Below are 13,232 nucleotides of genomic sequence, written 5' to 3' on the forward strand. Positions count from 1 at the left end.
TTTTGAGACGGAGACTCGCTCTGTCGCCCATGCTGGAGTGCAGTGGCCGGTTCTCATCTCACTGCAAGCTCCGCCTTCCGGGTTCAGGCCATTCTCCTGCCTCAGCCTCCCCAGTAGCTGGGACTACAGGCGCCGCCACCTCGCCCGGCTAGTTTTTTGTATTTTTTTAGTAGAGACAAGGTTTCACCGTGTTAGCCAGGATGGTCTCGATCTCCTGACCTCGTGATCTGCCCGTCTCGGCCTCCCAAAGTGCTGGGATTACAGGCTTGAGCCACCGCGCCCGGCACAACTATTTTAAAAAAAATTTTAACCCAACATTCAAACTTAAGCAAGTAAACTCTTACTTTTCAAAATAAACCATTAACCAGATCTTTCTTAAACATTTATATGTTTAAGATTTTTTAAATTCACACACTGTCAAACCACGGAGATCAATCAGATTACTAGGAGACTTCTAGAAAAAAAAAGGAGGAGCAGAGCCCTGATTTGATCCGGTAGGCCACAGGCCCTCCAGGTTCCACTGGCGCTTCACTCAGCTAGCTCAAAGATATGGTCTCTAGGCAACCAAGTCCTGAATTAAGCAAACAACCACAGTAATATGAATCACTTCCGGATGTTCTCACTTTGCCTACCGGCGCTTTCTTACACAAATACTTGTCAAGGGGTTTATTTAGCACCAGCTAGAAACAATCAAGTGTCCATCAGATACCACAAGGCTTAAAAATGTTCAAAACAGGTTCCACTACCAACTGATATTCCCAGATGTGACACTGTGAAGCAGAAGGAATTGTACAGCAATCAGAGGCAGGTCACCACACTAAGCTGGAAAATGACATTCCCAGAACATGCCAACTTGGGTCCTCACATGTATTTTTACTATTTTGTCATTAGGGACATTAAAATATATAAAAACAGTTGCTCTGACCTTAAGACCAGAAGAAATACATGCCAAATGAAGTCAAACTAATGGGCCACACTTAGCCCAGCCAGATTTTTTCCCCAGCCTTGACTGGTGGACAATCCATTCACTCAGCTGCCCAATTAACACTGGTTTTTCATAGTCACATCTATTTCAACACCTATTGATTATAAGGGGAAGTGGTAAACTATGTAACCCAACTCTCTTGGCTACCTGCTCCTTTTTTTTCACCTTGAAAGAGTCTTTTGTGTCACACTATTCTTCATGAACTAAAAAGAGATCATTTAAGTTATTAACAAGAATGGAGATGGAAAAGGACTTAATTAAAAATAAAAACTACAATAGGACAAAGCAACTACCGTTAACAGAACCAAGGAAAAAATATCAAGACTGTAGAAAATCAAGTCAGTGCAACAAAAGATGTATGTGAGACACATACCTAGAATGCTTATTTAACATAAACAAAATGAAGAAGAGTCATAAAATAGACTACATAGATCTAACTAATGATCAGAACTAATCAATACAGGTATAATGGACAATTTCCTAGAGCTAAAATAAACAAACAAGAGACATTATAAACCAAGAAGAGTCTCCACATTACAGGCAAAATTGCTAAGCCAATATCAACCCTAATATGCTAACTGGGGAAATGTTTATACCTCAAGGAACAACAATTCTACAAATTTCAAGTCACAAAAAAAGGAAAAAAAAAAATCAAGTTACTTGTCATAGAGTTAAAATTAAGCTAGCTTCAGATGTTGTTTCTCAATAAGAGGTATAAGTAAACAAAGTCATATATATTTTTCTCAAAAAAATGAAATATGGTTCACCATAATAGAATGTAAAAGTCCAGAACTAGAAATATATATATAATATTTGACAAAATAGACATCAATTGCTAATAATAAACAGCTGGTTTTTAAACGCTATTAGAGGCCTGTAATTCCACCACTTTGGGAGGCTGAGGCAGGAGGATCAGTTAAGGCCAGAAGTTCGAGATAAGTTCCCCTTACAATCAACATAACAAGACCCCATCTCTACAAATACATAAAAATTAAGCCAACAGATTATTAAACTGAAAATTTTGGTAAGGTTTTAAAGAAATTAAACTATCTAGACTTTGAGTTGATAGAATAAATCACAAATCAAAAGACTGACATTTAAACTCAAAAAAAATTTAAAACTACAATGAAGAAAACAAATACAATGAAACATCAAGGGAAAATGTTTCTTTTTTTTTTTTTTTTTTTTGAGACGGAGCTCGCGTCTGTCGGGGCCCAGCGCTGAGTTGGGCAGTGGCCGGATCTCACGCTCACTGCAACCTCCCTCCCGGGTTCAAGCAATTCTCCTGCCTCAGCCTCCCAAGTAGCTGGGACTACAGGCGCCCGCCACCTCGCCCAGCTAGTTTTTTTGTATTTTTTAGTAGAGACGGGGTTTCACCATGTTAGCCAGGATGGTCTCGATCTCCCGACCTCGTGATCCGCCCGTCTCGGCCTCCCAAAGTGCTGGGATTACAGGCTTGAGCCACCGCGCCCGGCCAAGGGAAAATGTTTGTAGCAAATACGAGAGAAAGTCAATGTCCATGTTATAAAAGAGCTCACAAAAGTTAACATCATGATCCTAGAAGCCAAGCACATAACAAAAATAGAAAATTTGCATAAGAAAATAATACTGATAAACAAATATATAAGAAAATGTTTAACCTCTCAGCAATCAAAGCAATAAAACTTTAAACAGGAATAAACCTAAAAAAATTATGAACATTAGATGGCCACTGAAAATAGTAAATCAAGACAGTACAGGCCGGGTGTGGCTGCTCACGCCTGTATCCTTCTGCACTTTAGCAGAAGGACGGCTTGAGCCCCAGGAAATGGAGACCAGCCTGGCAACACAGAGAATCACCATCTCTACAAAAAAAAAATATTTTTTTAATTAGGTGAGGTGGAGTGGGTCTATAGTCCCAGGTACCTGAGAAGCTGAGGTAGGAGTATCTTTGTTCTTTCAAGGAAAATTTCCTATATCCACTTTTTTTTTTTGAGACAATGTCTGGTTCTATCACCCAGGCTGCAGTACAGTGGTGTGATCTCAGCTCACTGCAACCTCCACCTCCCAGTTCGTGATTCTTGTGCCTCAGCTTCCAGAGTAGCTGGGATTACAAGCACATGCCACCATACCCAGCTAATGTTTTTTGTATTTTTAGTACAGATGGGATTTCACCATGTTGGCCAGGCTAGTCTCGAACTCCTGGCATCAAGTGATGCGTCTGCCTTGGCCTCCCAAAGTGCTGAGATTACAGGTGTGAGCCATCGCGCCCAGCCAAGATACTCAATACTTTATTGTAATATAGGCTTTGTGCTATATAATTTTGCCCAAGTGTAAGCTAACATCAGTATTCTCAGCACAATTAAGGTGGGCTGGGCTATGATATTCAGTAGGTTAGGTGTATTAAATGCATTCTGACTTACAATATTTTCAACTTTCAATGGGTTTATTGGGATATAATCCCTTCATAAATCAAGGAACATCTGTGTAGTAACTTAAAAATCTGAATTTGTGGCCGGGCGCGGTGGCTCAAGCCTGTAATCCCAGCACTTTGGGAGGCCGAGACGGGCGGATCACGAGGTCGGGAGATCGAGACCATCCTGGCTAACATGGTGAAACCCTGTCTCTACTAAAAAAAATACAAAAAATTAGCCGGGCGAGATGGCGGGCGCCTGTAGTCCCAGCTACTGGGGAGGCTGAGGCGAGAGAATGGCGTAAACCCAGGAGGCGGAGCTTGCAGTGAGCTGAGATCCGGCCACTGCACTCCAGCCTGGGCGACAAGAGTGAGACTCCGTCTCAAAAAAAAAAAAAAAAAAAAAAATCTGAATTTGTGATTAGATCTAAAATTTTATACAGTTTTCCTTTTACTTAATCCCTTCTTTTCCTTCATTATAAAATTATCACTGTAAAAAGCATTTTAAATATATAGTACAGTATTAAGCAAAAAGGAAGACTCACACCCTCTAACCCCATTCCAATCCCTAAAAGTATCCTCTGTTTCCGGTGTTTTCCTTCAGGTAAAAGCTAAGGTCTGAAGTGAAAAAACTAGGGTTATCAACCTTAGGACCTTGAAAGTGCCAAGAAAATTCCTGTCATCTTCACGTTAAATCTGCTTTTCCTTTTGCAGATTTAATGTGAAAATTCAAGAGGCCGGGCACAGTGGCTCATGCCTGTAATCCCAGAACTTTGGGAGGCTGATGTGGGTGGATCAGGAGGTCAGGAGATTGAGACCAGCCTGGCCAACATGGTGAAACCCCCGGTCTCTACTAAAAATATAAAAAATTAGCTGGGTGTGGTGGCAGGCACCTGTAATCTCAGCTACTTGGGAGGCTGAGGCAGGAGAATCGCTTGAACCCAGGAGGTGGAGGTTACAGTGAGCCGAGGTAGTGCCACTGCACTCCAGCCTGGGCAACAAGAGTGAGACTCCGTCTCAAAAAAAAAAAAAAAAAAAAGAAATTAGAAAGAAAAGAAAAAAATCAGGATATCGTTTATCCAGGTGCTTGGATAAAAGTTTGTTGAGTGCAGGCCGGGTGCGGTGGCTCAGGCCTGTAATCCCAGCACTTTGAGCACTCTTTTTGTTTTTTTTTTTTTTTTTTTTTTTTGTGGGAGGCCGAGACGGGCGCGGATCACGGGCCGAGGTCAGGGAGATCGAGACCATCCTGAGTAACACGCGTGGTGAAACCTGTCTCTTTACTAAAAAATACAAAACTAGTCCGGGCGGATACGGTGGCCGGGCACCGGGTAGTCCCAGTACTCGGGAGGCTGAGCGCGAGCGAGAATGCGTGACCCGGGAGGCGGAGCTCTGCAGTGAGCTGAGATTCCGGGGCCCCACTGCCCACTCCAGCGCCTGGGCGACAGAGCCCCGAGCACTCCGTTTGTCTCATAAATAAAAAGAAAGAAAAAAAAAAAAAAGAAAAAAATTAGCTGGGCATCGTGGGGGGCGCCTGTACTCTCAGCCACTCGGGAAGCTGAGGCAGGAAAATGGCGTGAACCTGGGAGGCGGAGCTTGCAGTGAGCCGAGATCTCGCCACTGCGCTCCAACCTGGGCGACAGAGCAAGGCTCCGTCTCGGAAAAAAAAAAAAAAGTTTACTGCGTGCCTACTGTATTTCACTGTGCCAAGCAATTAACCATCACAGTAACTGTGTAAGATGCACAGTGTTCCCATTCTGCAAAGGACAAATTTGGGCTCACTCCCTGAGGTTAAGCAACTTGCAAAACCAGAATCAGAACTCACACCTGCCAAAACAGAAAGTCTGATTCTTTTCACTGTGGTAAGATATCTCAACATTTAAGATTTTCAAAGACACTGTATTCAGACTTTTTGAATTTCTATTTTACTTAATTATTCATACTATGAGAATATAGAATCACATGACTTTTCTTAGTAGTAATAATGGGTACTAACTAGTTGACTCTTTACATTTCTTAATTTTAAATTTTGCTAAGCTGGGTGCGGTGTCTCACACCTATAATCCCAGCACTTTGGGAGGCCGAGGTGGGTGGATCACTTGAGGTCAGGAGTTAGAGACCAGCCTGGCCAACATGGTCAAACCCCCTCTCTACCAAAAACACGAAAATTAGCCAGAGGTGGCGTCGGGCACCTGTAATCCAGCTACTCAGGAGGTGAGGAAGGCGAATCATTTGAACCTGGGAGGCGGAAGTTGCAGGGAGCCCAGATCGCACCACTGTACTCCAACCTAGGCAACAGTCAGACTCCATCTCTGGGGAAAAAGAAAATTTTTTTTGCTACATTTTCAGCTACATGGTAGGGTAAAAAGCTTTCCCCAGAGATATCAGAAATGAATATGCCCCATTTGCAACATTGTTACAATGTAGAAAAGCACTCAGCTTCAACCACTTTTAACAAATACACTTTTAAATGCAACCCACTTCTTATGGTGGAGCCTGTCCAAGGCTGTTGCACTAAATTAATATCAGAAAAAAGAACAGAGGTTTCTTCTTAAAATGGTCTATGTCACCATTTTAAGAGTTAAGAATAAATCTCACCCCATACTTCCCCTTAGTAATTATAAATAAATGAATAGATCAGCTCCTAGTGCTACCATGTCATTACACAGCTACATGCTATGGTCCCTTAGTCACACTGGGTCTCATGAGATAACTAGATTTCTCATCTGTACAAAGAGAGCTTGGGTAACCATCCTAAAAATGATCTCCCTCAACATTTAAGTGAAGTTCCTCATTTTGAGACTTCTAGAAGTGCTGGGCATGATATTCTTCCTAGTCACCTTGCCTAACCATTTTGTTTTCTTGCTTCTTAAATGTCTTAACTTCTATTTGCATGATCACAGGGTGCCAGCCTGGACATATCCCAATATTCATGGAATTCTGATATCACTTACAGGGAGAAAAGATCTTAAGAGCCCATCCCAGAAAATGCTCTATGCCAACAGTAAAGACATATGCACAAAAAAGACTTTGTTCCCAGGAACTAATTTCTTTCCAAGACACCTTTCCAATTCCTCTAAATTACAAAAAGTGACATGCTTCTGTTTAGTGCTAAGCTCGACTTACCACCGTGGAGTTGCTGACAATCTCCAACCAGCCAGCATTCCTACTTTCCCTTCTACAAGAGGGGTTGCCCTACTCCTTGAGTGGGGGTACAGGCACTCAGAGGCAGAAAGGTGGCCCATGACAGACTTGAAAGCGCACACCAGGAATTGTCTGAAACTCAGAGAATGCTGGAATTAACTTTCTTCCTGTGACCTTTAACCTAGCTGAATTTTCTTCCATTTCCAGTACTAATCATACTTTCTTCTCACTTGCAGACTTCCCTGTTCTGTCCTGCCTGACATGTTCTCTTCTTGGTTCTTTTCACCTGAACCTTATTCTGATCTATTACTTCCTCCTGTCCAAGACCTGAGCACTGAACATACCTCACATATTTAAATGTTACTTCCTTCAATTGAGTGAAATGGTATTCATCACTCCGACACAACTGCTCCTTAGGCAAAACAAATGTAAAACTCAAGAACAGGCAAAAGGATAAAAATAAGCTTCGATTTAAGCATAAATAGTAATTTAAGATGTATAAACGACTCATAAAATCCTTGATCTATTGTGTAGCCCTTAGCAAAAAGCCTTGAATCACTAGGTGATATTTCATTAGAACAGCGGCTTAATTTCAATATTGAAGCTGCTCTCCAAACAATGAAGAAAAACAGCAATCTCTACATTTTCTATTTCTCAACCACTCCCAGTGCTCATTGATAGGAATTACCCCTAAATTTTCCCACTTAACCCTTCAGGGAAACACAAACCCACACCGACAGAAAACTCGCGTCTCTCTACACTTATAGTCTCTTATTTATACTCACTGCCTCTACACAGTCATATTCACTCTCTATACACTCCTCTCTTTTCCCAAGAAAGAACTCTGTTACAGGCATAGGAGAAAATGGAGTGCCCCAGGATACACAATGGGGCCACTGTACTAAAAGGTGGAGCTTTTAGTAGGAGGAGTAGAGGTATTATAAATAGAACTGAGGAGGGGAACCTTTTCTCTCTCCGATCTCTATGATCTTTATTCCTGGCCTTGGAGTTACCGTAAATCCCAGATCTTGGGGCTCCTCCAACTTGGGAGGGGTGGAGGTTATGAAGGAAACAGGATGGAACCAAACCAAAAAGGCAAACTGGGCCTAGTGCTAGAGGGGAAAGAGGGGCCCTAGGAACACACAAGATACAGCACGGCTTACCAAGGTAGGAGAAAGAACTGGAAGAGATTAATAGCTAGCTAATAACAAAGAGCATGCCAATTGTCCTTGGTGCACTCCCAACACTTTTTAGGGGTGGCAGCAGCCACATAGGTGGCTGACAGGGATTCTAGTCCTCTTTTCTCACCATAACATTCCCAGGCTTCTTTCCTTTGGCCTCTCTAGTTATACAATCTAAATAGGTGCTTTCAACATTGATTTTTTAAAATCAAAGCCTTAAACAACAACAAAAATCACCACACCCAGTTTTATGATTGCCTCCATAAAATAGACCAGGCACCTTTCCATGATGCCAGGCCAATGGGCAGGGTGTGCTAGGGTAATATGCCACTATTATGTCCTCCCCTTAAAAAAAAAAAAAAAAAAAAAAACCCGAAGATCATCACAATGTTCACTGTTTTCTCTTTTTTTTTTTTTTGCCGACAGTTTCGACTCTTGATGCCTAGGCTGGAGTGCAGTGGCACTATCTCGGCTTACCGCAACCTCCAACTCCCAGGTTCAAGCAATTCTGCCTCAGCCTCCCGAGTAGCTGGGATTACAGGCAGCTGCCATCACGCCCGGCTAATTTTGTATTTTTAGTAGAGATGGGGATTCTCCATGTTGCTCAGGCTGGTCTCCAACTCCTGACTTCCAGGTGATCCATCTGCCTCAGCTTCCCAAAGTGCTGGGATTACAGGCATGAGCCACGGTGCCCGGACAGTTACTTTTTAAGTATGCAAAATCACTCAACTAAAAAACACCCCAGGGGATCATGCCCCTGGGTGGTCTTTAAAGGAAATGGGCTACTTTCCTATACTGGAAAAAAACATCTGACAGAAAAAAAGACGCTCTAGAGTAGCTGAAAAGAAAATGTCTTGCTAATGCAGCACCTGATGAAGAAAATATGATGAAGTGTAACATTTTACTCAGACCATGATATCCCAGCATAAGGCAGAGTTCTAAAATTGTTTTAAATCTTGTTTCTCAACAGGGGGAGGAGTGGGGGGCAAGGAAGGACCATGGGAATCACTAGAGGCATTTAAAATACAGTCGGCCCTCCTTATCCGTGGGTTCTGCATCCATGGACTCAACAAACTATGGATCAAAAATAGTCAGAAAAAAAATAAAGATACAAATAAAACAATACAGTGTAACAACTATTTATGTAGCATTTACATTGGATCAGGTATAAGTAATCTAGAGATGTTTTAAAGTATATAATATGTAATATGCTAACGTTATATGCAAATACTATGCCATTTTATATAAGGAACTTGAGCAACTGTGGATTCTGGTATCTGCAGGTGTCCTGGAACCAAACCCCCACAGATACCAAGGGACTACTATATATATGTCTGGACCTCCCACCCAGATCTATGGAACCACAATTTCTATGGTAAGGCCCAGATAGCTGTATTTTTTTTTTTTTTTTAGTTCCCCGGGTGATTCTAATGCACACATCTGGTTAACAACCACAGTTAACAAAAAATGATGAGGCCAGGCACAGTGGCTCATGTTTGTAACCCCAGCACTTTGGGAGGCTGACGTGGGTGGATCACCTGAGGTCAGGTGTTTGAGAACAGCCTGGCCGTTATGGTGAAACCCTGTTTCTACTAAAAATACAAAAATTAGCCAGGCGTAGTGGCAGGTGCCTGTAATTCCAGCTACTCAGGAGGCTGAGGCAGAAGAATCGCTTGAACCCGGGAGGTGGAGGTTGCAGTGAGCCAAGATCACGCCACTGCACTCCAGCCTGGGCAACAGAGCGAGACTCTGTACAAAAAAAAAAAAAAAGATAGAAACTATTCTTCAATCAAGAAAACTACAAGTAGACCAAAAAACTCAGGCTTCAGTTTCCTCATTAAATGAGATGGTTGAACAAGATTAGCGGTTGAACTAGATTAGTGGTAGTGTTTGGGGAAGGGGAGGTGTTAGCCAAAATACCCTCTGTAAAAAGTGAATTTTTTCAGGAAATTCAACAGTAAATCAAAAGCAGAGCTACTTTGGAAGGTGTGTTGAGGCTCTTCCCTCTTACCCCCAGGTCACCTCAGTGGAATCACCAAAGCTCCACAGAGCACAAGATGATCTCTTAGAACGGCTGCAGCTTTCAAATTCTTTGACCTTCCAAACCTAGAAATCCACAATTTAAATGGCAGAGAACTTACAATTTTTGTTTTCTTATAAACTTCATGAGAAAATGTCCCCTTTTCTAGTGATATAGCATGTCTTGCTATGTCATCTTCTATTATTTAGAAAGACAAGTGTTATCCTCCTCACTTAAGTCATCACTGAAACCCAAGCTCCAGTTTCCTGGAAGTTTTAAGCTCAGAAAACAAGCCTAGATACAAGAGGGCATGCAAAATACAGGTTAGAGTTTGCCCCAGGAGAAGGAAGAATGGGACCAGAGAGGCACAAAAGAGACTTTAAATGCAGCAATGTTGGTTTTGTTTTGTTTGGTTTTAGAGGAAAGGGAAATATCTCAAGTGTTAACATTTGTTAGTTCTGGGATACAAAGATGTTTGTTGTATTGTTCTCTGGAATTTCCTGTAGCATTTTAAGATTTTCAGAATTAAAATACACACACACACACACACACACACACACACACCTACGTTTATTAGCACCATTTCAAACACCCTTTTTATTAAATGTTAATTACAGATATTTCATTACCCCTCACTTGCCTTCACCCAAGGTCACTTATAGAATACATGATCTATAATTACATCTACCCTGGGACTCTGCAAAAGAACACAAGCACCAGAACAAAAGAAATTAATCACTGATACCAAAATGACACTCTAAAATTAAGACCACAAGGTTGTGGGGCATCTGAAAAAGAAAAAGAACAGCTTTACAAATTCACTTCACAAAGAATGCAGAGGATGCTGCCTCTGAATATTGCCAAACAGATGAACCTACACCAACAGTACTACACTTCTAAGCCTCCCAAACCAAGCACCCACTCCACAGGTCATAGGAGACTCAATTCATATATAAATCAAAATTCATGAAGAATAAGTGAAACATTAAAGCCAAAAACCTCAAACCCTAAAAATGCTATTTCCACCCGACAGTTGGTAATGCCCAAAACATGCACAATAAGCATAAAACTGAACAATACAAACCTGGAAAATTTTTCAGTACACTTAAATGCCCATCACAGTAATTCATGATAAACTGTCATCAAGGCTACTTATTGCCATAAATAAATACCCTACCTATACTTATTCCCTCAACCACCAGCTTCCCAGTTACATCTATAACATACTCAAATAAATCTTTTCTTTTTTCCCCTGCCCCCAAAACAGTTTTGTCACCCAGGCGAGAGCACAGTGGTGAGAACACAGCTCACTGCTGCCTCGACCTCCCGGACTCAAGTGATCCTCCCTCCTCAGGCTCCCAAGTAGCTAGGACTACAGGCGCACACCACCATGCTCGGCTAACTTTTTAAATTTTTTTATAGAGATGAGGTCTCACTATGTTGCCCAATCTGGTCTCAAACAGCTGGGTTCAAGTGATCCCCTCCACCTCGGCCTCCCAACGTGTTGGAATTACAGGCATGGACTACTGTGCTCAGCCTCAAAGAAATCTTTATTTGTATTCACACTATTATCAGTTCCCTTCTCTTAATCTTCTCTCCAGCCAGCCAATCTTTACCTTTTTGCTTCTTCCAAATGACAAAGGTACTCATAAGCCACATTCTGACGTCTCCTTTCATCCATCTCCTCTGCAGTAAGTCTTTCATTATCCAGGACAGCTAAAACATAAAAGAAAGAATGTAAACACCAGGATCTGTAGCGTTCCTGAGTGATAAAAGATTGCCACAGAATCAATTTCCTGCTACTCACCTAGAAAGTCAGGGTAACTAATGAGTGTGTAGCTAGCCAGATGTACTACAATGACTTTCCTAAAACAAGAACTATGTGGTTTCAACTATACTCATCTTGACCTTTTTAAACATGGATGATAGTATAAATATGTACTAAGTTTTAGTGTAATCTTGAAAAATACCGTCTTGAGATTTTGGCCCAAATCTGTCCCTATCTGCCAGAACTCCTTCTAAATACAGATCTGATAATGTTGTTTCCCTCTTTTATTAATGACCAAAGCTTGCAGTTATTGAGAAATAAGTGACAGTAACTATACTAAGCATTTTACACGCATTCTCTCATTGAAACCCCACAACAATCCTGTGATTATCACTCCTATTTTACAGATGAGGAAATTGAGGCTGGCTGAGCCCAGCCCCATGGCTAATAAGTGGCAGGGCCTGAATCCAAATCCGGAGAGTCTGTCTCCAAAGCCTGAGCTTATCCTTGAAGCAATCTGCTTCCTTCATGGGCACCAGGTATGGAATAAATTCCTAACTCCTTGGGAAGGTATTCAAGGCCTTTCCCAGTCTGGTCCCAACTATTTTTGGAAACTTTCCTCTGCCCTTCCTCCCACCACTGTGCAGTCCACACCACTCAGTTCCCAACACAGTGTCCCTCTACTCTTCAATACCTTTGTTCATGCTCTTCCCTCAAATCCTGTCTCTTGTTCCACATGCCCTATCAAACTGTTCTTCTTTTAAGACAGGGTCTTGTTCTGTCACTCAGGCTGGAGTGCAGTGGCACAATCATGGCTTATTGCAGCCTCGACTTTCTGGGCTCAAATGATCCTCCTACCTCAGCCCCAAGCAGCTTGGACCACAGGCGTAGGCCACCACGCCTGGCTAATTTTTTTTTTTTTTTTTTAGAGATGGAGTCTCACTATGCTGCCCAGGCTGGTCTCAAACTCCAGGCCTCAAACGATCCTCTCACCTCGGACTACCAAAGTGCTGGGATTACACGCAGGAGCCACTATGCCTGGCCACCTGTCAAACTTTCTACACAGCATTCTTCAAGGTTCTGTTCAAATGTCACCTTCAGGCCAGGTGCAGTGGCTCACACTTTGGGAGGCCGAGGCGGAGGGATCATTTGAGATCAGCAGTTTGACACCAGTCTGCCCAACACGGTGAAACCCTGTCTCTACTAAAAATACAAAAATTAGCCAGTGTGGTGGGCCGACGCCTGTAGTCCTAGCTACTCGGGAGACTGAGGCAGGAGAATCGCTTGAACCTGGGAGGTGGGAGTTTGCAGTGAGCTGAAACTGCACCACTGCACTCCAGGCTGGGCGACAAAAAAAAGACTCTGTCTCAAAAAAAAAAAAAAAGTCACCTTCCGTGCTCATACTGTGTTCCCTAAGCCCCTTCTCCTTACCTACATTACTCTGTATGGCTAGTAAGCTCAGCATCTTTTATCGTTATTGCCACCTTATAATCATTAGCATGCACACCTGTCTGACTCTCTGATTAAAACGTTCTTTGGAGGCAGGGCCTGATCTTACTCATCTTTAATTTCATAAATGTGGCACAATACCTCACAAATAACTGTTGATGCGTGAAATGTTGATCCTTTAAAAAAGAACATTATTCCCAGAATATAAAATAAAATCGAAAACCTCATAATCCCAAAGGGTCCTCCTTTAGCCAATCCTGCCCGCAGTTCAATGACGTCCAGGGCCAACAACAGAA

The 13,232-nt window shown here is 42.2% G+C and overlaps 1 protein-coding gene across 1 annotated transcript in view; it reads right to left on the reverse strand.

The window, feature by feature from the left end:
* The window catches only part of IQGAP1 (IQ motif containing GTPase activating protein 1), a 117,248-nt gene that overhangs the window by 103,589 nt on the left and 427 nt on the right, over positions 1-13,232 (reverse strand). The window contains 1 exon segment of the mRNA XM_017854987.1: positions 11,336-11,435. Coding sequence (XP_017710476.1) covers positions 11,336-11,435 — 100 coding nt within the window.

This window comes from Rhinopithecus bieti, unplaced genomic scaffold (genome assembly GCF_001698545.2).
Source record: "Rhinopithecus bieti isolate Rb0 unplaced genomic scaffold, ASM169854v2 scaffold_39857, whole genome shotgun sequence".
Classification (NCBI taxonomy): Eukaryota; Metazoa; Chordata; class Mammalia; order Primates; family Cercopithecidae; genus Rhinopithecus; species Rhinopithecus bieti.